Source organism: Echiichthys vipera, assembly GCF_963691815.1.
Source record: "Echiichthys vipera genome assembly, chromosome: 10".
In the NCBI taxonomy this organism is placed as follows: domain Eukaryota; kingdom Metazoa; phylum Chordata; class Actinopteri; order Perciformes; family Trachinidae; genus Echiichthys; species Echiichthys vipera.
The window spans coordinates 30,124,644-30,150,983 of record NC_139835.1 but is presented as its reverse complement, the minus strand read 5'-3'; the positions used below and the strand labels follow the sequence as shown (position 1 = coordinate 30,150,983).

The following is a 26,340-nucleotide window of genomic DNA, read 5'->3' as shown; positions in this document are numbered from 1 at the left end:
TTTGTCTCATCTGTCAAACCAATGTGTTGAACTCTCCGTCCACACTCTGGGACGTCTTTAGTGTCTCACAGACCACCGCCGTCTACAACGCTGCCCGCCATTTTGCCTCCTTCTCAACAGACGCAGGATCTTTATCTCCTCCATCGTCGCCATGTTTGTTGTTGTCAACCTTTATTGGAGTAACTTTTGAATCTGAGCGACGCCCTCTAGAGGATGTTTTGGTCAACGTTCAGTCCAAAGAAAAGGTCGCATAAAAGCATGAGAACGAGGCTAACGTACGTCTCTATTTACGCGCAAAATGGAGCTGAAATGAACCTTTCGTGAACTCATCAACAACCCTTTCAAAAGGCCGACTGTAGAGTTAAAAAAAACTCTTTCTTTTAGGCGTAATGAGGCTGTTCAGAGAGCGAGAGAGACGCTCAGGACGAAGCACTTAGTGAACGATACAAAGGGCATCGAAAGTGCAGCCAAAGCTTTTACCTTGTTAACTTATGTCCACACATGACACATAACGCTTGTGATGTTGTAGAGAGCTCCAACTGTGTGTAGGGAGGAGGTCGGAGAGGATGGATGAGTCAAACAAGCACAGGACCGGAGGCCAAAAGACCAAAAGTGAAGACTTTCTGCTAGTTCTAATCAGCGAACAAGAGATTGATTCATGTTTTCTTGCACCAACATCAACGAAACAACATCAACGTAAAACTGAACACAGTCACACACGGTCATCACCGCAGCTCTCACTCAGGAGCTCATCAATCATCACAAATGACTCCAACCAACAAAATAGTTTCCAATTCCTTTTCTGTCAATCGACCGATTGATTAATTGACGAAAGTGTTTCAGTAAAATGCCTCCGGACACTTTTTCAAATTGCAGCTAAACAGAAGCAAACGTGTGTTTCTGAAAACACTTTATGTGGGAAAGAGTCAACGCGGTGACAGAATATCCAGTCACATTTGATCAGCGCTGTCAGAACGGACCTGCAGACTTAAACCCGCCTCACATTAGATAAACGGCTGTGATTGGTCCGTACAGGTGTAAATCTGTCTGTGTGGGAGAGGGGCCGGACCTATCTGCCTGAACAAATGAAAGTGAGTTTGGTAGATTCATCTGGGGAACTGTTTGTAAAAGAACCTAAAATTTGCACTGAAATTGAGTTCTTGAGTAAAAGTACTTGAACACAGATCAGAAGTAAAAGGAAGTCTGAAACCGTAACGAGTCACTAACTTCCTGTGTTTTTAGCTTTGTATGATTGGACAGTTGTGTTTTTGTCTTTTTTGTTTTAATGTAACTGCAATCTGACATAAAAAGCATCAGGGGGGCCACTGTGGAGCTCGCCATGGACTCTGCAGCCTCTGAAACACTCGTTACGCAGCCACCACGCAGTCACCACGCAGTGACCACGCAGCCACCACGCATCGAACACGCAGCCACCACGCAGCCGCCACGCAGCCGCCACACAGCCACAACACAGCTACCACGCAGCCACCACGCAGCCACCAAGCAGCCAACACGCAGCGACGACATAGCCAACCCGCAGCCACCACACAGTGACCACGCAGCCGCCGCGCAGCCACCAGGCAGCGACCACGCAGCCACCACGCATCAACCACCAAGCCATCACGCAGCGACCACTGAGCCACCACGCAGCGAACACGCAGCCGCCGCGCAGCCGCCGCGCAGCCGCCGCGCAGCGATAAATGCAGCGTGACAGAGATGGAACATGACCAACAGCTTGAAACCCCTGAGAACACTCTCTAAATACCCCGCTGCTGTCTGAGCTGCAGGTGCGCGCTTGAACACACACACACCCACACACACACACACACACACACACACACACACACACACACACACACACACACACAGCAGCCATCTCCATATATATACTGCTGTAAATTGGTCTTGAAAGCACTCGGCTGCAAATGGAAATGTCTTTATACAATACCTGAATATTAAGGTGATGGTTGCAGATTGTATACATTAAGGTGAGGCGGGTTTATTTATAGAAGCCATTTCACACCAGGCGGTTCAAAGACTCAGCGCATGAAATCAGAGTACGATCGATAAAGGAACAAATAAAAAAGGATGCAACATGTCTAAGTGTCCAGTCCCATAAGGAGCTAATACACCTTGTGTGTCCTGTCAGAGGAAAGATCAAAGGTTTATCCTCTCTACGGTGGCCATTTAAGGACACTTTTCATCAGTTTTAAGGCATTTTCCACTCCTCCCCTTGTTCCCTTTCAAAATAAAAGCCCTTCTTAAAGTGTAATTCTGGCGTAAATTCCTCCCATGGTCTTTTTCAGCACTTACACTCATCAAATTAGCCGGGAGAGTTGCTAACAGCCGGACGTGGCTAACAGTGATTAGCTCGGGGCAGTACGGTGAAGGCATTCAAAGGTCTTTTTTAACCACTAATGCTGCTGAAAATAACAGCAAACCTCTGCAGCAGCATGAGAAGAGTCCCTACACACACAACAAAGCACCAATGGGCTCCTTCCACTGTAATGGACTTTACTATGAGAGGAGCTGGTACAGGGGCCAGTAGCTAAGTCTTTAAAACACTCTTTTAATAAACTCTGGCTTCACTAACTACGCTGTTGCTGCTTTGTTGTGTGTAGGGACTCTTCTCATGCTGCTGCAGAGGTTTGCTGTTATTTTCAGCAGCATTAGTGGTTAAAAAAGACCTTTGAATGCCTTCACCGTGCTGCCCCGAGCTAATCACTGTTAGCCATGTCCGGCTGTTAGCCACTCTCTCATTGCTTATTTGATGTAAGTGCCGAAAAGACCATGGGATGATTTTACGCCGGGACAACACTTAAACTGTTCATCTTGAGGTATAAATATTCGCATGCAAACATTTCATATTTTCGTTTTTATGCCTGAGGAACAACACTAGATGACTTTGAAAAAGACTTTAAAGGGTAAAGTCTGACACCGTCTCACATCTAAAGACAATATATCATAGGAGTTATTCCACATATTATACTGGGGATCTTGCAGGGTCACTAGATACCTTTTGAGATTATTTCCCATCATGCCTCTGGTGGAAATTTAAAAGTGTATGGGGGAGTGTATGATGTTACATATATTAAGAGTAGTATTATAAATATTAATTGATTATTATTGTTATTTTAGATGATTATTTTTATTTATGTGTTCTATTAGGCTACACGGTGGTGTAGTGGTTATCACTGACGCCTCACAGCAAGAAGGTTCCTGGTTTGAATCCCGGCTAGGGCCCTTCTGTGTGGAGTTTGCATGTTCTCCCCGTGTCTGCGTGGGTTTTCTCCGGGTTCTCCGGTTTCCTCCCACAGTCCAAAGACGTGCAGGTGTTCGGTTCATTGATGACTCTAAATCACCCGTAGGTGTGAATGTTTGTCTGTCTCTGTTCGTCTCTATGTGTCCTGTGATAGACGGGCGTCCTGTCCAGGGTGGACCCCGCCTCTCGCCCGATGTCCGCTGGGATCGGCTCCAGCCCCCCCGCGACCCCGACCCTGGGATAAGCGGTTGAAGATGAATGAATGAATGTATTTTATTATTTATTGCTCAGTTATCTGTTGACGAAGTTCTTGGTTTTATTTTTCCTTTTAATTAATTAATGTATTTACCTTTTCTGTATTATTCATATTTTCATTATTGCCATATATTTAAATATTTGGATGTTAAAGATAAAGATATGTTTTTAAAAAAAGATGTAAAGCGACTAAAATCAGACTCTTTGAGTTTGGGTGTCATGCTCCTGTGTGGACGGGGGTGGGGGCCCTCTTATATGTTTGTGCCCAGGGGCCCGTTGTCTCATGGTCCGCCTGTGTCTAGATCCACAACAGATCCCCCTTCCCTCTCCTCCTGGTTCTGTCGTTTCCCTCCATGAGACAGGTGAACGCCGACCCGATCAAGGCTTTTATTATTACGGAGGAGATGACTCATCCATGTTGCTCGATGTCACCATGGTCACCGCCAGACTCTCCTCCTCCTCCTCCGATTGTTTCAGCTTCCCTTCCTCCTGTACTCAACCCGTGTTTGTCCTCCGTCTCTCTCTCCTGCTCCGCCTCTTTCACCTTCCTATCCATCTGTGAATCTCTCAAATATTAAACACCCAAACAGCCTTCATGCTTCTTCTCTTTCTCTTTCATGTTTCATTCAGTCTGCTGCAGTAAAAACACACAGACCGACTGTTGAGGAGTTAAGAAGTTGTCGCAGTAACAGACAGGATATCGCTTGTAATGTAGCAGCTTTATGCAGAAATGAACCCACCTTAAAACCCCATAATGACAACGTGTAAACAACATGCATTAAAAGTGTGAAATATCACATTGACGCAAGTATTCAGACTGTAGAAACGTATCTCAGGTGTCTTCCGTTTCTCTCGATCACCTGCAGCTTCAGTGGCGTCCACCTGTGCGGCGTTCAGCTGATTGGACCTGATGAGCAAAGGACACACACCTGAGCTGCTCTATAAAGCTCCCACAGTGAGCTGGCTGCAGAGCTCAGAGACAGATCTGGGAAACTGGGCAGTGGCCTCAATACGTCCCTCAGTGTCAGACTTTGAACCGTCCTGTCCTAAAGGGACGCATCTTAGGACGCACTCACACTGTCCCTCCGTCCCGCGCCCCGTGCTTTAGGGTCCTTGTCCCCCCCTCCAGGCCCGTTTGTACTCACACTACCTGGGCCTCGGAGAATGCTTCTTGCTGCCTATACGTCATCACGCCGTAACACGTCACACGCATTGATGACGTCATGGCGATGCGTGGCTTTGCCCACCTCTCCCCCCCAAGCGGGCCATGGTCGTAGGGGCGGTACAGTTGCTTTCACACTGGTCAAACGAACTAGGCTTTACCCGTAAAACCTGTTTGGACACGGTACGGATGGACAATGTGAGTGAGACCTTAAAGGTTCAAAAGGAAAAGAAGGATTCGAAACACGATGGAAACGACATTGTTTCATGTATTAATGTGAGGAAGGGTCCAGTCTCCTTATCCCTCCTCACAGATCTCATGTTTTTTGGGGGGTGCGTCACCATTTAGACTTTTTCTTAATGTGCATCTAAACCAAGCCCCCACCACAGCAACTTCCTGTTTGATCCAATCAGGAAGCTCCAAAAGCGTCAGTTCTGAGTGTCCACTAGGGGCAGGTTTCATAACAGAGCAGTTTCTCATTGAGCCCCATGTTAAACAGGCCGTTTACACAGCATCATTAAACCTGTTTAAGGCCTGGGACAAAAAATGAGGGGCGTGGCCTCTTGAGTGACAGCTAGCCTCTGGCCCTCACTTCTCCTCGGAGGTGAACGTCAGCCAGATGGACGTACGCCCCTCCCCCCAACGTCACATACATGCCCTTTTTTGGTCAGAGGAAATGAGGCGGAGTCAAAGTCTGACAAGATGGAGACTCCTGTAGGCGAGGACGATTTGATCAAAGAGATGAACGGACCTCGAAGGAGACGCTACGTCTGTTTTTAGACAGTCTGTGGTCTGAACTAGTTGATTGAAAAACTCTTGGTTTCCAAAAATGGTTTCATCCTCTTTTCAAAAATGATAAATGATGCACAACAGTTCGTGTCAGGTTCTTTGGTGGGGCTCTAAGGGTTAAAGTAGACATGAGTGGTCACTCCACACACAGAAGTCTGAAACTGTGTCCGTATGTGACGAGTATGGAACGAGAACGTGCAGCAGCGGCTCAGAGAAGTTGAGATTCAACGTATGTGAAACCTTCAATGCCAGCTGTTAATTCTGTGGACTGGAAGCGAGGAGGATTCAAATTCCTGTCTGACTTTAAACCCTGAATGTCAGAGCGCGTACTATGATGGATCACTCGTTAAGCAAAGTCATAAAAACTAATTGGCTGCACGGATGGGAGGAAATCAATTCCGAGTTAGTGGGCTAAAACGTGCACTAACACGAGTTTGGGTGCTTGGAAGTGGCTGACGTGTGTTTGTTGTTTCCACCTAAGCAGCGGGGAGGATGCTCTGCTCTCTGTTCCCTGTTGAGACCCACAAAGACAGAAGAGAATCTCCCCTCAGGGACTGATAGAGCGCCACGTTTAATAGCTGCTCCACAAACCTCCGCCGGTGATGACCTGAAACCAGAGAGAATTATCCTTCGTGGAGAAATTCTTCCTCCCCACACTGAAACAAAACTCCCACAGGACCTGCTGAGACTTTCCTGTCGGCTGCTGCGGACAGAAACCGCTGCTGTGGCTTTACCAGTGATGAGCATAGAGGACGCTAGGGCGCCGCCTCTCAGGCTATGATTACAATAGTGTGGGCAATGAGTAGCTCATAATGCATTTTCTGCAATAAAATTAACTAAAAGCATCGACTGCACTGAAATATTTATCTTATCTCTCATCTCTGTCTCTGCTGAGCTGCTTCCGAGGAGGTCTGGGAGCGCCCATCATGTGTTGCCAGGGTCCCAAATCTGCCCTTACGCCTGCAGAAGCAACAGTGCAGGCGCATGGTAGCGTAAAGTCAATGATAACGGACCTGTGGCATTAACCAATCAGCGTCAAGTTTGGTTCACTGGCGCCTGCTAGCAGGCCTACAGCGTCATCGCGTGCACGTCTTTTGATTGGATACACGAGAGAGAGAGAGGCAGAGCTAAGCAAAGCAGACCGGAGCGGACATGTCAATGTGATTAGCGGGAAATAAGGACATTTCTAATTAGTGTAGCGCGACAAGTTGTTTTAGTTTATTCAACCCACCTTGGCTGAAGGAGGCGAAGATAACGGTTTGATCGCAGATTTGATTACAACGCCATTCTCTAGAAATACTTTTCAAGATAAGCTAGGCACTGTAAAGAGAGGCCGCCCGACCCCGACGCTAGCAAGCTTGACTCAGCAGGGAAAAGGAATTATCTGTTGTATAACTCTGTTGTACTTGACTATATGTTAAGGTGATGCAACGCCCAGTTGTACTGCGTTTTGGTCTAAATGCATAATGTGTAGAGCCATGGCATCATAATTATGGTTTTAAGAGGTGGATTGAGTCTGGCAGGGCATCGCTGCAGGCGCAGGGCTGAAATGCACGGCCCGCCACTGATAACTGATGACAAAAACATCTGCAAAGAGCCCAACGCGTTCAAAATCTCCCTCAAATCTTCCTTGAAAATATAAAAGTAAAAAGTCCAAACTCTCATGTTTCGGTGACTACACGGAGCCCTGATTAAAACCCACGCGTGAGCCGCAAAAAGACCCACATATTTAAATGTGAACTTGTGAAACTATGTCATTTACATCTGTCACACGTCAAAATGTCTCCCGAGAAGAAAGCCTATAATTGTGTCTGGAGCTGCACGAGACAGAAAGCACTCAACTGCCGCACAGAGAAAAGAAAGAAGATGACAGTGGAGATATTAAACCCTAAAAATGGCCGACAGGGTTGTTTCTTTGGTGGGGTGTGACAATGACGACACACAAAGTGGCAAAAAAATGACCATTTGTGAAGTCCCACGGCACGGCGTCTCGCACGAGTGTGATCAAGGGTTGAGGCGGCAGCTGGACAGTAGACCGCAGAGAGACGAGGGTGTGAAGAGACGAGGCGAGACAACCGGGAGTTCACGTCCAGGTGGCGCGCTGAAGCCGGGATCACACCAGCTGTGACACAAACCAGGACCTTGGGCGTAAAGTGGTGGGACAGTGGCCTCTTCCTTCCTCTTTTACCCGCCCTACTGTCGCCGCCAGAGCTCGGATCAAACTCGTTTTCGAACTCGACCCTCATTTTGATCTCAACGACACACCTGTAACGTTTCATGACTTTATCTTCCACGGTTGTGACACTACAGCAGTGAGCGCCATGATGACACACAAACTGAAAACACCAGCGTTGCTGTGGGGGCTGGTATTAAAGGATGATGGCAGCAACTTAAGATGGAAACGCTGCAGATGATTTCAAACTAAACACGAGTGAGGACTGAGAGAACGAGGCGTGACGGATGAAGACGGAAGAACGGGGAAAAGATAAAGTTGAAAAACTGTTTCTTCTACCTTGGAAACTGAGCATGTGAGCCGAGCGTCACGATCTTGGATGGAGCGCAGATTTTTTAAAACAATTGGAGCTGTAACTTTGCTCCGGACACGGATGGATTACTGAACAAAAATGACCATAAGGATGCAAAATGACCACAAAGAGATGAAAAATGATGACAAAGACACGGAAAATGATTATAAATAGATACAAAACGACCATAAAAACATGCAAAATGACTAAAAACAGACAAACAAAACAACTCAAAATGGATGTAAAATGAGCACAAAGAGAAGCAAAAGTACCACATAAGTGCACAATGACCATAAAGAGACAAATAATGATGCTAGGAATGCTAAATGATTGGAAATAGACACAAAACGACCACATAGAGACAATAAATGCTGACAAAGATACACAAAATGATTATAAAGAGATGTAAAATGAACACAGAGTGAAATAAACGACATAGAAACGTAAAATCTCTAAAAAATAGATTCAAAACCACCATAAAAAGATGCGTAATGACTAAAAACAGATGCAAAACCACCATAAAAAGATGCTAAATGACTATAATAGATGCAAAACCACCACAAAAAGATGCAAAATGTCTAAAAATAGATGCAAAACCACCACAAAAAGATGCAAAATGACTAAAAATAGATGCAAAAACACCACAAAAAGATGCACAGTGACTCAAAATAGATGCAAAACCACCACAAAAAGATGCAAAATGACTAAAAATAGATGCAAAACCACCACAAAAAGATGCAAAATGTCTAAAAATAGATGCAAAACCACCACAAAAAGATGCAAAATGTCTAAAAATAGATGCAAAACCACCACAAAAAGATGCAAAATGACTAAAAATAGATGCAAAACCACCACAAAAAGATGCAAAATGTCTAAAAATAGATGCAAAACAGTTACAAAGACATACAAAACAAGTAAAAATGGACGTAAAATGAGCAGATTTTCTTGGTCTTGGCGTGAGCACTGAGCGATATCGAGCGGAGGAGCAGAAACTCACATCGCTCCACTTTCATATTACTACTCGGTGGTATTTTTGTACCTTTTACTGCAGTAAAGGACGTGAACTCTTGCTCCGCACACACACACACACACACACACGCAGCTCCACTGTTCGCTGAACTCACGCTCGATCCCTTTGGGGAAAATGTGGTAAAATCTTTAGTTTGACTCCGTTCAGGGATTTGATTCCATTAGTGCTCGTCTCAGTTTTTATTATCTCCTCCCAGGTGATCACACTTCGTCGTCTGTGTGTGTGTGTGTGTGTGTGTGTGTGTGTGTGTATAATCTCTTATACTACTGGACAAATCAGCCTAATACTGTGCACATCTATAACTGTATGCTGAAGGACATCTACTGTAAGTCTATTTGAGGATTGTTCTCTCAACGCTGCTTCAGAAGCAAAAGGCCCCGAGGCTAAAAACAAGCCTTACCTCATCTCTCGTCGTGGCTTAAAAATTAAGTCCTGACCCCAAGTGAAGGAGTTCAAGTACCTCGGGATCATGTTCACCAGTGAGGGGACGATGGAGCGTGAGTTTGGCCGGAGAATCGGAGCAGCGGGGACGGAGCTGCAGTCGCTCTACCGCACCGTTGTGATGAACAGAGAGCTGAGGAAGACAAAGCTCTGGATCTACCCTCAGTCCTGGTTCCTACCCTCACCTGTGGTCATGAAAGCTGGGTCAGGACCCAAAGAACCAGGTCCAGGTCAGGACCCAAAGAACCAGGTCCAAGCGTGTGAAATGTGTTTCCTCAGGAGGGGGTCTGGAGTCTCCCTTAGAGAGAGGGGGAGAAGTTCAGCATCCGTGAGGAACTCGGAGTAGAGCCGCTGCTCCTTTGCGTTGAAAGGAGCCAGTTGAGGTGGTTCAGGATCATCTGGTAAGGATGAACCCTGGGCGCCTCCCTAGGGAGGTGTTCCAGGCACGTCCAGCTGGGAGGAGGCCTCGGGGAAGACCCAGGACCAGGTGGAGAGATTAGATCTCCACACTGGCCTGGGAACGCCTCAGGATCCCCCAGTTAGAGCTGGTTAATGTGGCCCGGGAAAGGGAAGTTTGGGGTCCCCTGCTAAAGCTGCTGCCCCTGAGACCTGATCCTGTATCAAAGTCCACATGATCGAGTACTTGCCACCATTGGGTTGAGATTTTTGTCATCGGTGTATCGGCTCGAGGTGTAATTAGTAATTTCTTGTATTTAAACCTGATGATGAAGGAACCGTGTTCTGAAAACGTTGTTTCTTTGATATTCAGTAAATGAGTTTGAACGTCATGCAATCGCTCTCACAAGGTCTCAAGTACTCTCGTCCTCATCCTTTCTTTCTCCGCCTGACGTTAAAAGCCCTGTAGCCGCGTGGTAAACGTTCACACGGCCCACGTCTCTAAGTGTTAATGTAATTGCTCGACAACAGCTCTGATGACTGTAATCAACACACTGAGCTGTGGCTGCAGACACAACAAAGACGCGGTAAGAGCAGCGCGGTGACAGCCAGGAGCTCCTGCCATTAAGGTTTCCACCCCCACTGACCGCTCAATGTACACATGCAGCTGAGAGACGGACGCCTCTAATGTCCAGCAGACTCCACTTAAAGCTGCATTCTCTCTAATGTCCAGCAGGAGGAGACTCCACTTAAAGCTGCATTCTCTCTAATGTCCAGCAGGAGGAGACTCCACTTAAAGCTGCATTCTCTCTAATGTCCAGCAGGAGGAGACTCCACTTAAAGCTGCATTCTCTCTGATGTCCAGCAGGAGGAGACTCCACTTAAAGCTGCGTTCTCTCTAATGTCCAGCAGGAGGAGACTCCACTTAAAGCTGCATTCTCTCTAATGTCCAGCAGGAGGAGACTCCACTTAAAGCTGCATTCTCTCTAATGTCCAGCAGGAGGAGACTCCACTTAAAGCTGCATTCTCTCTAATGTCCAGCAGGAGGAGACTCCACTTAAAGCTGCATTCTCTCTAATGTCCAGCAGGAGGAGACTCCACTTAAAGCTGCATTCTCTCTAATGTCCAGCAGGGGGAGACTCCACTTAAAGCTGCATTCTCTTTAATGTCCAGCAGGAGGAGACTCCACTTAAAGCTGCATTCTCTCTAATGTCCAGCAGGAGGAGACTCCACTTAAAGCTGCATTCTCTCTAATGTCCAGCAGGAGGAGACTCCACTTAAAGCTGCATTCTCTCTAATGTCCAGCAGGACACAGACGCTGTAGTTCCCTTAAAGGAAATCAAGTGTGTGAGGACGGTTCAGTGGATATTAATGAGTTGCTGTTTGGTAAAGAAGCTCCTCTCTGTCTCTGTAAACAAAGTGCAGCAGCCAACATCCATCGAACGCCACATTATGGAACCAGTGATAAACAGTTCCCGCTGCACACGGGCATGGAGAAGGTACATAAGCACCAAAACGCAACAAACATTACACGAGTTCAAGGCTGTGCACTAATTAAGTCATCAATGAGAACCAATTAAAACGTACAAACAGTTAAATTAACTCCGTTAATCGCCGAGAATAAAACGGGACTTGTGTTTGTTCAGACGAAATGTGAGGAAGAAAAGGTGAAGTCGTTGTTTTCTCAGTGCTAATTAGAAGAATAAGCGCTGCAGCTTGGTGATTATAGTAATAAAGTCAATATTTATGAGAACAGGAGAGAAGAGAAGCAGGAGAGGAGCCAAGGAGAAGTTGTTTGAGGAATTCAAAAGGAGAATTAATGTAGTCGACAGTTACAGAAGCAATAACACAAGCCGTCTGGGGGGGGGTGCAGGACCGGGCGGCAGAGACCCACAGAGCTGCAGGTGCATGTGAGGACCCGTGGACTGGAAGTTCAATCAACATTTAAACACATTTCTAGGTCCTTTTCACTGCTTCATCAGTGTTTAATGCCAAATCGCTTTATTTCCTTGTTTAAAATGGTCTCAAGATGCAGTTCCTTTCCAAACCGCGACCGGCGGCAAACCTATTTTTAGCCTAAATGTGATACGTCCTCTCGACCAATCAGAATCCAGTGAGCGTTCTGTGCGATCCAACATGGCGGCGATCTGAAGCGGGAGAGTTTTTTGTGTCGTCCGTCCGTTCAACATGTTCAGACTGAGTGAAAGTGAAAAAAACGACTAAAAACAAATGAAAAACACCACAAAAATGTGACAAAATTACTATAAACAGATGCAAAATACCACAAAAAGTGAAAAAAATGACTAAAAACCGATGAAAAAAACACAAAAACGATTAAAAACAGATGAAAACACCACAAAAATGTGACAAAAAGACTATAAATAGATGAAAAAACACAAAAAAGTGAAAAAATGATTATAAACTGATGAAAACTCTCGACCAATCAGAATCCAGTGAGCGTTCTATGTGATCCGACATGGCGGCGCTCTGAAGCGGGAGAGTTATTTGTGTCGTCCGTCCGTTCAACATGTTCAGACTGAGCCATAAAAAACATTTTGACAAGATAAACTGAATATTAACCAAATGTGTGGGTAAAAAGGTAAAAAATGTCATTTTCCTGAAAACTATTAAAATGGATTTAGAGCGTTTTGGGAAAGAGCTCTTCATATATAGCTAACGTTCGGCTCGCAGCGACGGAGAAACTCAGATTTTTAATGTGAAACTGCAGACTGTGGCTCAGTGGAAGAGTGGGTCGTCCTCCATTCGAGATTGGCGGTTCCATCCCCACCTCCCCCGGTCCACATGTCGAAGTGTCCTTGGGCAAGACACTGAACCCTGAATTGCTCCCGTGCTGCACATGGGTGTGTAAATGTGGTGTGAATGGTCAGATTAGATGGTCTGTAGATGTCCACTGCCATCAGTGTGAACGTCTGTGTGAACGGGTGAATGTGACCAACACTGTGAAAGCTCCTTGAGTAGTCAGAAGACCAGAAAGGCGCTTTATAAGTACGAGTCCTTTCACCATTTACCATAAAAACCTCCTGAACTCTGAACACTGAAGGAATCCCATCCTAAGAGAAGCTGACTGTATAAAGACAACATCTCCCATGATCCCACGCTGCTCCACCACGTCACCAAACTGTCTTTTTGATTGAGCGACCCCCTGGAGATGGAAAACGTCACATTGCGTGTTTGATAAAGTGTGTTATATAACACGTTAGCTGCTGTATGAGCTGCACGCTTGTCTCCAGTCTTCATCTGTTACCCTCCTCCTCGCCGCTCTGATTCTGCCGTTTCCTTCCACGCCTCGACCTTTTTGCCCCGCTGTCTCACATCTGGCCAGCTGAGCCCCATAATGACTCTGCCCTTTTATTTGCATCTGTTTCATTTTGTTCCGTCTGGTCACGGGAGAGGAGGGCTGATGTGAACGGCTCTGCTTTTGTAAAAAACTTTTTTTAATCACGCTGCTTTGTGCTTCGCTCTGGAGCTCAGAGACACACACAGAGAAATCTCCTCTATCTCGTGCAGTTGAGCACAAAACTTGGGTCTCTCTATCCCTTCTTCATCCTCTCTTCTGTAAAGAGAGGGTTGTTTTTGCTGCGGGTGACTGCCTCATCATCGAGGCGTCCGTAAAAACCAGCGTCTGAGGACTTTTTCCACTGTTGTATAAGACTTTTTTTCCAGCCGTCCTGCTTTTCGGAGTAAAATGTGAGCTGAGACTAATAAAGGCTAAACTGTGTCCAGAGCTTTAACTATAAAAGACTCCAGGGGAACGTTAAGCAGGATTTACTCAGCCCTCTTTGATCTATTTGACCTTTTCTGCTGCTATGATGGTAAATGGACTTCTGACTACTCAAGGTGCTTTCACAGTGTTTGTCAGGGCGCACTCACACTGTCCTTCTGTACCGGGCCAAAACCAGTTTTTCAGATAAAGCCTAGTACGTTTAAGCAGTGTGCGTGCACCCGTTCAGCGCATAACTGCTACTACAGCGGTAGCGGTATGTGCGCCTGTTCGGACATAGAAAAAAGAAGGAGGGACCATGCGCGGACAACACAACAACAATGGCGGTGAAAGGTTCACGTTGGTGTGATGCGGAGGTGGAGTGTTTACTGCAGATTTGGTCGATGAAAAGATTCAAAAACAGTCGACAAGACGCACAAAAACTCTGAGGTCTACAGAAAGATCTGGAAACAAAGCCACACACACGCGATCAATGCGTGTGACGTGTTACGGCGTGATGACGTATAGGCAGCAAGAAGCATTCTCCGAGGCCCAGGTAGTGTGAGTACAAACGGGCCTGGAGGGGGGGACAAGGACCCTAAAGCACGGGGCACGGGACGCGGTGCGGAAGGACAGTGTGTGTGCGCCCTCAGAATTCACCCGTTCACACTGATGGTAGTGGACATCTACAGACCATCTAATCTAACCATTCACACCACGTTCAAACACCCATGTGCAGCACAGGGAGCAATGCGGGGTTCTTTGCCCAAGGACACTTCAACATGGGGATTGCACCGCCGATCTATCAAATGGAGGATGACCCACACTCCCACTAATCCACAACCGCCATGATGGCGATGACATGTATTTTGGAGGATGCCGTTTGTGTTGCATTAGTTTGAGCTCACTGAAGATGTTTTCTCATGAAATCCAGACAATGTCATGACATTGAAGCACACAGAGAGAGATTCTCCGTGTGGTTGGTGCAGGCGAGGGGTGGCGCCCGGGTGGAGCGGGACGGGAGACAGCAGACGCGACGGCCCTCATTCCCTGTTCATACATATTTGATTTGTTTTTTATTTATCTGGAACAATCAACATCAAATCAGATAAAATGACAAAGATAAAACGCAAACAGATGAATCAAGCAGATTCCATCAATGAGATAAAAACTGATGCGTTTGAGAAGGAGCAGGCAGGAGCTAAGTGCTCACATACAGTAGTTAGTATTACAGAGGAAATAAATAAAGCTCCAGCAGGGGACCCCAAACTTCCCTTTCCCGGGCCACATTAACCAGCTCTAACTGGGGGATCCTGAGGCGTTCCCAGGCCAGTGTGGAGATCTAATCTCTGCACCTGGTCCTGGGTCTTCCCCGAGGCCTCCTCCCAGCTGGACGTGCCTGGAACACCTCCCTAGGGAGGCGCCCAGGGTTCATCCTTACCAGATGATCCTGAACCACCTCAACTGGCTCCTTTCAACGCAAAGGAGCAGCGGCTCTACTCCGAGTTCCTCACGGATGCTGAACTTCTCCCCCTCTCTCTAAGGGAGACTCCAGACCCCCTCCTGAGGAAACACATTTCAGCCGCTTGTACCCGTGACCTCATTCTTTGGGTCCTGACCCAGCTTTCATGACCACAGGTGAGGGTAGGAACCAGGACTGAGCGGTGGATCCAGAGCTTTGCCTTCCTCAGCTCTCTTTTCGTCACAGCGGTGCGGTAGAGCGACTGCAGCTCCGCCCCCTTTGCTCCGATTCTCCGGCCAAACTCACGCTCCATCGTCCCCTCACTCGTGAACAAGATCCTGAGGTACTTGAACTCCTTCACTTGGGGTCAGGACTCATTCCCTACCTTCCTACTTTCTGTTTTGGTCAAATATATGATCAGTAACAAACTGTATTTATTACTGTAGAAATTAAGAAGGCAATCAGGCGACGTGGTATAAGAGCGATAAAATCCACGTAGGGTTCTGGGTGGAGGATGGGTCCCAAAACACCTTTCACCTGGAGGACCTTTTTGTCGCCTAAACGTGACCGTTGCGATCCACCTCCAGTCTAAATGATACTTAAGGTTAAGGATAATCAATATGTCAATAAATCAGAATACTATTACACTCCTGGTCGTCAGCAGGAGCAGCACAGGCCACAGCAGCGGCTAAACAAAGAAAAGTGCACAAGACGCCACAGCCTTTGGACTGACAGGTGATGGAGAGAATAAATAAAACCAGCTTTCCTTTGTTTGGCTTCATATGAGACTATTTGCTTCTGAATAAGTCCACAAACACAATACTTAAAGGGAGATGTGGGTCGCACAGAACAAAACCCAACCTGAGAGCTTTGAAGCGTAAATGTTTCTGTTTCTTCTGTCTGTCGTTCGTCCTCTGAGAGGAACGTTAACAAAACGGGAGACAGTGAGGAGAAGAAGTAGGCAGGAGTGATGGACAGATGAGGGTTAGAGCCTTCAAAGGAAAGAAAGAGAGGAGACAATCACCGGCTGACTGACATCAAAAGCGCAGAGAGACGAAGAGGAGGGAGAAAATGAGCTCCCAACTTGAGAAAAATCAATATGACACAGTTATTTGTGTGTCTCTGAAGAGCAGAGGTGGGACTGAAACAGGAACAGAGATCAGAGCTGGCAAATCGGAGGACTCTGCAGCCTTTCACCGAGCTCAGACTGGAATACTCTGTTCCCAACGTTCCCTTTTCTTTTTCAGCGTTGCCTCTAGTGACCAAAGCAACCAAAGGCTGAGAGGCTTTACAGCGAGAGCCATTGATTACCGAGCAACTGAAGGACAAAAGCCCCGTCCACAGTGGAGAGAGCGGAGGTTGAAAACAAATTGTTTAAGTGTGTGAAGAAGTCTCCAAGTGCACATCAAACACATCCACTTAAATGTATGTCCAGCGCACCTACGGGAGTTGAGTAATGAAGCTCACTGCACGCTCTGTCCATACCCATGTAAACACCTTACCCCGGGTAAAATCAGAGTTTTCATACCGCGGTTTACAGACCCAGAGAACTCCTTCAGTAACTAGAGTATTCATGCATGTAAACAGCAAGAGTAATATTGGATTATATGGTTTCCCCCCTCATGGCCCAATTGTTGAAAGATGCGTGCTAAAATGTGCCCTGGGAGCAAAAATGTGTGCCAAAGTGTCCTCTAGGAGCCAAAACGTGTGTTAAAGTGCCCTCTAGGAATCAAAACGTGTGTTGAAGTGCCCTCTAGGAACCAAAATGCATGCTAAAGTGCCCTCTAGGAACCATAATACGTGCTTAAGTGCCCTCTAGGAGCCAAAACGCATGCTAAAATGCCCCCTAGAAGCCAAACCTTGTACTTAAGTGCCCTTTAAGGTGCCAAAACGTGTGCAAAAGTTTCCTCTAGGAGCCAAAACATGTGCAAAAGTGCCCCCCTGGGAGCCAAAACGAGTGCTTAAGTGCCCTCTAGGAACAAAAATGCATGCTAAAGTGCCCTCTTGGAAGCCAAAACGAGTGCTAAAGTGCAAACTAAGGAGCCAAAACGTGTGCTAAAGTGCCCTCTAGGAGCCAAAACATGTGCTTAAGTGCCCTCCAGGAGCCAAAATGCGTGCTAAAGTGCCCTCTAGGAGCCAAAATGTGTGCTAAAGTGCCCTCTAAGGAGCCAAAACATGTGCTATAGAGCTCTCTAGGAACCAAAATGCGTGCTAAAGTGCCCTCTAAGGAGCCAAAACAAGTGCTTAAGTGCCCTCTAGGAACCAAAATGCATGCTAAAGTGTCCTCTAGGAGCCAAAACGTGTGCTAAAGTCCCCTTTTTGGAAGCCAAAACGTCTGCAAAAGTGTCCTCTAGGAGCCAAAACATGTGTTAAAGTGTCCTCTAGGAGCCAAAACGTGTGCTGAAGTTCCCTCTAGGAACTAAAACGTGTGTTGAAGTGCCCTCTAAGGAGCCAAAACATGTGCTAAAGTGCCCTCTAAGGACCCAAAACGTGTGCTGTTTCTGTCGTAACTCTGTCCAAAAGTCGACCAGCTATACATTGGTGGAGCGCCACCTACTGAACCAGAGGTCGAGTGACTCTTACTTTTCTGATGAGCCGTCCTGACGTATGTCCCTCTCTGCTCTGTGGTAGTTTTGTGGCATATTTCTAAATCTATGATTCTTTCAAGGCAAATTGCATCAAGAATGACTTTAAACCAACACACATGAGGGTTTCAGAGGATTTGTATTTCAGCTGAGCGACCTTCCAAAACAATAAATAAGGAAAAAGAATAAAACACTTTCTTTTGTTATGAGTTCCCAGTTCCCAGTTCAAGTTCTCCACCAATTAACCAAAGTTAAAAGTTTCTCTCTGAAGGACGCGGTCACTTCTGTGCCTCCTAAACGTTTCACACTGCGGTACATTTTTACTCAGTGAGATTATTTCCTGCCTCCCGAAGCAGCTCTGCCACTGACAAATGTTGACGTTCACCAATAACAAATGTGATAAACTACCAGAGCTTAGAGTCTAAATGTGCTGTGTGCTGACCTGAGTCAGTCTGACACACTGAGGCGTGCCGTCACCTTAAAAATGAACGACTGTGCCATCGATCTCTTTGGGGAACATGAACGTGGCTCTTAAATTTCTCCACGGGTGCAGATTCTAGTCAAGTGAAGCCCTGAGTTGTTCAGGCTCTTTAAACCAGTGGAAAGAGCGTCGGCAGGATTGCGTAACGGTGAGAAAGCGCATCAGTCTGTCGAGTTTGTTCTGACAGCTCATCTCTGGGGGAGTGCACGACAAAAACAAGGCGAGGACGGGGAGAGACAAACCAGAACTCCACGGTACGGAAGATCCTTCCCTCTGTATTCACCAGGGAATCGAGCTCTTTGTCCACACGGCTTTGGTGGTTCGGCTAATCCCAGATCTCCCCAGACACTTGAAATGCTTATTTTTAGATTTGGATCCCTCTAAATCGTTGGTGTGCCACCTGACAAGGCTGCTAAGCTGCTAAGCGACATGCTCAATATGCTCCGTCAGATCAGATTCATGACTGTACTTCCTCACCGAGTAAATTACAGCGAGTCAGACAACAGAAGGTGTCATAATGTGAAGACGACGCGTTCTGGGAGGATAAAAGGTCGACAACTCAGAGGATTACTAAAGTTATCACAAGTCATACTGAGGGGAACATGAAGCTCGAGGTCTTCTCACAGCTAAAGGAAATGAAAATACAGAATTAATGGTTCGTCATTATGATATTCAGCGCTCACTGGATCGGTTCGCAGCCGAGTGTGAAGCGGCTGGGATGAGGATCAGCACCTCTAAATCTGAGGCTGTGGCTCTCAGCAGGACACCGGTGGATTGTTACTCCAGGTAGGGAATGAGTCCTGACCCCAAGTTAAGGAGTTCAAGTACCTCGGGATCTTGTTCACGAGTGAGGGGACGATGGAGCGTGAGTTTGGCCAGAGAATCGGAGCAGCGGGGGCGGAGCTGCAGTCGCTCTACTGCACCGTTGTGACCAAAAGAGAGCTGAGGAAGGCAAAGCTCTGGATCTACCCTCAGTCCTGGTTCCTACCCTCACCTGTGGTCGTGAAAGCTGGGTCAGGACCCAAAGAACCAGGTCCAGGTCCAAGCGTGTGAAATGTGTTTCCTCAGGAGGGGGTCTGGAGTCTCCCTTAGAGAGAGGGGGAGAAGTTCAGCATCCGTGAGGAACTCGGAGTAGAGCCGCTGCTCCTTTGCGTTGAAAGGAGCCAGTTGAGGTGGTTCAGGATCATCTGGTAAGGATGAACCCTGGGCGCCTCCCTAGGGAGGTGTTCCAGGCACGTCCAGCTGGGAGGAGGCCTCGGGGAAGACCCAGGACCAGGTGGAGAGATTAGATCTCCACACTGGCCTGGGAACGCCTCAGGATCCCCCAGTTAGAGCTGGTTAATGTGGCCCGGGAAAGGGAAGTTTGGGGTCCCCTGCTAAAGCTGCTGCCCCTGAGATCTGATCCAGGAGAAGCGTAGCCATGTGGGCGTGCGTTTGAATGGCGTTCCTCTCCTTTCTCTCAGTCCATGGAGTGAATGCTCGGCCTATAGTGACTCTGGTTGTTGCCCGTCTCCGCTCACTCAGCTGCTGGGACAAAGAACGACCCCTTCACTGAGGCTCCCAAGCAGCTGCACGATTAGCTAACTCCATTTCACCCAGTGCCAGCCTACAGTAGCTGCACCCAACAACAGACAACCCTGGCAACCAGCAACGCCCAACGCTATTGGCTGCTACCATGGAAACAACGGGACAGGAAGTCAGTGTAAAACCTGGAAAAATGTTTTAAATATTAAATATATTAATATATAGTTTTTATGTAAAAGCAATACTTTCATTCTGTGCCCTGTAAAACGCCCCGTGGGTGTATTTTTCTTTAAAATATAGCTTTTAATAAAGATTCTACATATTTAACCTTTAATCTTAGAGACGTGGACAGAAACTGCAGCGGGTCAGAGGCCGACGCTAGCTTCAACCACCTGCTTGTTCTTTTAGTGCTGCATCTCCAGTCGTCTTAACCAGCTCAATATCCTCTTAATATGAAATATTAAAGAGACCTTTTAAAGCGGTTTTATGGGTAAGATATTAACATCTCCGCAGTGGCTGAGCAGAAACAGCCTCTTTCAGCTCCCGTGTCCCTTCGTTCTGTTGCTGTTTGAACCGCAGAGCCCTTACTGTAGTTTATATCCAGACACTGCGAACAGAGGGATGATCCCACTTTAACCTTTTTTTATCCCCGTCATATTATAATGTCACGCATCGCCTAATATACGAAGTTGTGCCTAAAACGGCCACCTGTGAGCTCAGCTGTTATTTCATGCTCGAGCGCCCTGTTAATGATCCCGTCTTCAAACTGCAAACTAATCCGTGACCTCACCCGTAACCACGTCACCTCAGCTCTGGATCTCCCCCCCCCCGTGAATCATCTTCTCCGTGACTCACAGGACTTTTTTTTGTTTCCTCACCAAAGACGTTCGATTTCAGGATCAAGGAATTCTGTCACGGGAACATTTGAACAGAACGGAGACGTGGTTGAGTCTTATTATCATTATTATAACACCTGTGATCCTCCCTCGACCTGAAACAACGCTGTTTGCCCTCTTGACTTAGGGCGCACTCACACTGTCCAACCGTACCGTGCCCAAACAGGGTTTTACGGGTAAAGTCTAGTTCCTTTGACCAGTGTGAGTGCAACCGTACCACGTCTAGGAGCGGCACGCTTGCCGTCCACGGCCCGTTTGGGAGAGGTGGGCTTTAGTAAAGCACGTTTGCACGTGTACGAGCACGAGCGTGCGCGTGTGTACGAGCACGAGGCCTACGGCGGTTCTGAGGTCATTTCCTGTGCGACTGTTGGGACGTAGAAAAAAGAAGGAGGGACCATGCGCAGACATTTCAAACAATGGCGGCGAAAGGTTCACGTTGGTGTGATGCGGAGGTGGAGTGTTTACTGCAGATTTGGTCGATGAAAAGATTCAAAAACAGTCGACAAGACGCACAAAAACTCTGAGGTCTACGGAAAGATCTGGAAACAAAGCCACGCATCGCCATGACGTCATCAATGCGTGTGACGTGTTACGGCGTGATGACGTATAGGCAGCAAGAAGCATTCTCCGAGGCCCAGGTAGTGTGAGTCCAAAAGGGCCTGGAGGGGGGGACAAGGACCCTAAAGCACGGGGCACGGGACGGAGGCACAGTGGGAGGGCGCCCGCAGTGAATGAATGTGAAGCACCGCGGCCGCTTGGCAACATGAGAAAATAAGTGTTTGTGTTTGCTGTCGTCGTGGCTAATAACTCCTTTTGTCTTCTCATAAAAGAGCAGGAGAGGCGAGTAATAAGCAGCGGAGGTCGTTCTCCTGGAGGCGCTCTTCCCCTCTGACTAATTTACCGCAGCTCCTTCTCTTACTAATGAATTTGCTTCTCAGGGCTTAAAGCTCCTCGTGTGAGCAGCGGCTCGTGACATTTCCAGAGACGCAGAGGGACGCTCGGCAGGGCGAGGATCGGTTTGAAATGGGCAAGAGTTGAAGGACGGTGGAAGGTGTGTGTGTGTGTGTGTGTGTGTTTCAGACAGATAAACAGAGAAAACGAGGGCCAGCAGCGGAGTAACAGGAGTGTTCAGATACAGAGCAGAGCTGCAGGTCCTCGTGTCAGAGCTCCTGACTGTAAATTCAAAGCCTGGCTTCAGTCGAAGGGTTTCAAGGATGGGAATGTTAAGTGTGTTTGTCAGCAGCACCACTTTGTTCAGACTGAATCAACTATTTAGATGAACCGCTACTACACACGTTCATGTTCTCCAGACAACCTTCCTCGTGATTGACAGGTCGCGACAGGGTGGAGGTTTGCCGATACATATACACGCCACTGTGGACGTTAAAATAGCCATGAGCTGGTTTTTGAGAGGTGTCTGTGTTGAAGTTGTTCTCAGATCTGAGAGTCGTTGTTTCTAGCGGCCTCTGTGGCTGTAAGATGTAACTGCAGGAGAGCCTCCATCTTCTCACGTTCATGGTCACCGTGTGTGTTGACTGTTTTTTTTGCTCTTTTGTAAACTTTATTGACACACATTCACCTCTCTGCTCTGTCGTCTATATGTTCCCCTCTTAAATCCACACACACACACACACACACACACACGTTCCTATTAACCTTCTGCCCTTACTACAAGCCTGACTCAGAAGTTGGGAATTCCAGATTTCGGATTACAAGTGAATGCAGCATAACCGTTAGTGACGAGCTCCAGCGACAGACCAACGGCTGTCAGCAGCGTCACCAACATGGCGGCGTTTTTCCATTTAGAGCAGGAACGTCTCCACAGACACACAGATGTGAACACTCAGCAAAGAGGCAACGAGTGCTTTCATTAGTCACATGATCAATCACCATTGTTTTAACTCACTCTGTGAACTGAACAGACAATTAACGAGATGAAAATGTTCTGGAGTACGACTTTAAAGTCTCTGGACTTTGAACTTCTCACAGTGTGTTTCACTCTTCACTGGAACATCGTGGTGGAGTGAAAATGTCTCGATCAGCGTTCGGTTGCCAGCTTGTGACTGAGGACGTTCAGCCGGCTCTGTGTCACTGTGGTGAACGATTCCAGCGACCGCAGCTCGCAGCTCATCCGCCAGTTATCGTCCACCAGCTGAAAAACCTGCAGTTTCCCTATTTAGCATTAGCTTAGCACAGCATCACCGAAACAACACCGGAGCAAAGTGAGACGCTGCTTAGCGCTCCTACCCAGGACCCCAAATATGGTCCTGTCGGGTTTGAAAAAAGAATCAATGCAAGTCAACAAAACAACAGGTGACGTCACAGTAGCTACGTCCATCTCTGTTATACAGTCTAAAGCCGTATTCAGACGGGACTAGTTGAATGTGGGGACGTGGGTTGAGGTCATGTTCCTAGAGGTTTCAGTCCCGTCTGAATGCTCCACGCCAGTAATTATTCTGGAGAATGTCAGTAAAAAGTCCCTCAGGTCAAACTGATCCCGTCTGAATACGACTCTCTGTAAAAGACGTGTTTATATTCTGTCACATCCTGTAAATACAGGGTTTCCGCATGTTTCTGAGCGTGAAGACGCACTTTTTAAGATCATCCGTTCTGTCCTTTAGTTTCTTGTTTAGTTCATTTTGTGATATTAGGAAGCTACGTAGCACGCACATGGGGACAGGGACCCCTCCCTCCTCTGGGTGAATACAGAGATTACTTAACATCTTGACAGTGGCGTGCACAGACTTTTTGAGGGGCAGGGGTGAAAAGGAAAAAAAGGGCACCTGTAGTGCATCCTCGCCACTGAAGAGGGCACTTTAACGCACGCTTCAGCTCCTGGAGGGCACTTTAATGTGCGTTTTAGCTCCTAGAGGACACTTTTGCACACGTTTTGGCTCCTAGAGGGCACTTTTGCACACGTTTTAGCTCCTAGAGAACACTTAAACGAGCGTTTTAGCTCCTAGAGGGCACTTTAACGCGCGTTTTAGCTCCTAGAGGGCACTTTAGCACACGTTTTAGCTCCTAGAGGACACTTTAATGTGCATTTTAGCTCCTAGAGGGCACTTTAGCACACGTTTTAGCTCCTAGAGGACACTTTAATGTGCATTTTAGCTCCTAGAGGGCACTTTAGCACACATTTTAGCTCCTAGAGGACACTTTAACGCGCGTTTTAGCTCCTTGAGGGCACTTTAACGCACGTTTTAGCTCCTAGAGGGCACTTTAGCACACGTTTTAGCTCCTAGAGGGCACTTTAACGCGCGCTTCAGCTCCTAGAGGGCACTTTAACGCACGTTGTAGCTCCTAGATGGCACTTAAACACACGCCTTTCAACAATTGGGCCATGAGGGGGTGCACCCCCCTGTGCATGCCCCTGCGTCCTGAGGTTAGACTCTTTGACCCTCATTAAACTAGTCCCGTCTGAGTAGGGCTTATGTGTAGCAGACATCCAGGCATTTCACACCACACACACTCTACATACTATGCTGTTTGAACGCACTATACTCAGTTGTACGTGAGGGTGTGATTTTGAACTTTATGTAAATAGTAAAGATTTGTGCAAACACGAGCAAATGACAACAGCCCCTAACCTTCTCCAATGTTTCTCCTTGGTTTTATTTCTGCAAATCAGGCTTCAACAACTGAAAGCGACAAACCAGACAGACTGATGGGGGATTCCTCCTGTTGTCAGATCTTGTGGTGTGTGTGTGTGTGTGTGTGTGTGTGTGTGTGACCCCCCCCCTTTCAACAGTCAGTCGTGTAGTGTGAAAACAGTTACAAGAGTCATGATTACGAGACAGCAAGCTGTGGAGTGTGAACTTTAATCTGCAGATCTTCTCGTGCCATGACCGCTTCTTCTTCTTTCATTTCATTTCACATGCAGATATTTTTGATGCGCATCGTCCCGTGGCCCCCTTTCATCCGTCCGGGTACATCACCGGTGTCTCTGTGCACTGAAGCAGCACTCACGTCAACACGTCACAGTCACCTCCACCTGCCCGCAGAGTCATGCAGGTCCTGAGGTTGTGTGGCCGCAGTTCAAACACCTGAGCTAAAGGCTTTCTCTGATCTTCCTGCTGTCATGATCGCTCTCTTCTGCAGAGAGTGGCGCCTCAAACATGCAGGCAGGTGCCGTTTGTTTCCTCAGCTAACAATTCAACTCGAGTCAGCAGCACACCAAATGTCAACCTAATAAAGCCCGATATCAGCGTCACTCAATGCTTACCGTAGAGAATGGTCACCATGGAGACCGGCATGACCAGGATGCCTAGGAGCATGTCAGCGACCGCCAGTGACATCAAAAAATAGTTAGTGGCGTTCTGCAGCTTCTTCTCCAGAGACACCGCCAGGATCACCAGGATGTTGCCCATGACCGTGACGGCGATGACGAGTAAAATCAGCAGCGCCGCCCAGTTCTTCTCCGCCGCCATCTCTTGCGAAGGACACGGAGGCCCGTAAATCCCGCCGCCCTCCTCTCCGCCGTAAACTCCCCCGACGTCACGGTAAGACCAGTTCCCAAACTGCACGTCAATGACGCTACGGGCCGCGTCGTTCACGCGACACCCCGAGTTTGTCGATGTCGCGTTATTGCTCCGCAGGGTGCTTTCCTCGAATCCACGTGGAGACCAGGTGTTGGCCTCCAGAGTGGTGACGGCTCTGACCATGTTGGAGATCAACTGTGACACATTGCCGCCACGCGGGTTCATGGTGTCGCCTCGGTAACGTGCGTCACAGCCGGAGACGCCTCAGGACTGCTGCCTGGAAAAATGGGTCAGAGCGGAGACAGAAGAGGGGGAAGTCTCATCATCATCTACTCGCTCTCCGTTTCCGTTCCCCAGGTGAACGCCGTAAATACAGCACCATTTATCACTCCAGTAATGAATTGTGTCGGTGAGCCGTCCGTTATTTACTCCGTCCTCTCAGGGGGGAAACTGTCAGAAAGGATCAACAGATGATCTCCGCACCGGAGGGGAAACAAAAATAGCAGGCTGCTGAATTCAGCGCAGCAGAAAAAAGGAGCAACTGTTCGATCTCCAAGGACGACGGCGGATGGGTGAAATTAAAAGGGGCTCGGTTAAATACGCGCCCGGAAAAACAAACAGAAAGAAGCGCTCCCCCTGGGAAATACTCCGCACCTCACATGCTTTCAGTCACTCTTTCCAGCCCAGTCCAACTCTTCTCATCTTCTGATTTATAGAATCCATTTGAAGTTGGAGCGACGGGCTCACAGTTGCAGGTTTCTCCTCCTTGAAGTCCGCACTCATGATAAAAACATGAGGCCCGTCGGGGAGTCTCGCAAATCTGAATTTCCTCTCTCCCCAAGTGTGTTTCCTTTTCAAACACACAAAGTCTTTGATTCTCAGGAAGCAAACAGCTGAGCGTGTGAGTGTGCAGAAGTACACCTGCGTGAAGGTGGGTTCACCCCGCGCTACGTACCTGCGCAGATGTGACTAACACGCGTGTCCCTGCCATTACGTCTCAACTAACCCCTGCACCTGCGAGAGCGCGTCAGAGATGGATGATGAACGTGACGATATCTGACAAGGACGCCAACTTTCTTCTCTCTTTGGCGATAAGAAAGTCCCGACTCGTGGTAAAAAACGACTCCATAAACAATGTCGGCCCTCCGGAGATCTTTTAAATACTCTCTTAATTTGCCGGCTTCCTGCTGGCACGAGCCCTCGGTGGAAAATGTCAGTCACTCTCCACGGACCCGGCTTCCTTCAGCTCCGCAGATCTCCAAACCACGTGGGATATTTCCACGTCTTCCCTAAAGGAAAGGGAAAAAGAAAGGGGGGTCTCCTGCTGCTTGTG

At 47.6% G+C, this 26,340-nt stretch overlaps 1 protein-coding gene across 1 annotated transcript in view; it reads right to left on the bottom strand.

Moving 5' to 3' along the window:
• htr2aa (5-hydroxytryptamine (serotonin) receptor 2A-a) overlaps positions 1-25,232 on the bottom strand; it is a gene marked incomplete at both ends in the record, with an annotated part of 41,752 nt that extends 16,520 nt beyond the window's left edge. Inside the window, one exon of the mRNA XM_083921962.1 lies at positions 24,752-25,232. Coding sequence (XP_083778088.1) covers positions 24,752-25,232 — 481 coding nt within the window. The remainder of the gene's footprint in view (positions 1-24,751) is intronic.
• Between the last annotated feature and the right edge of the window lie 1,108 nt (positions 25,233-26,340).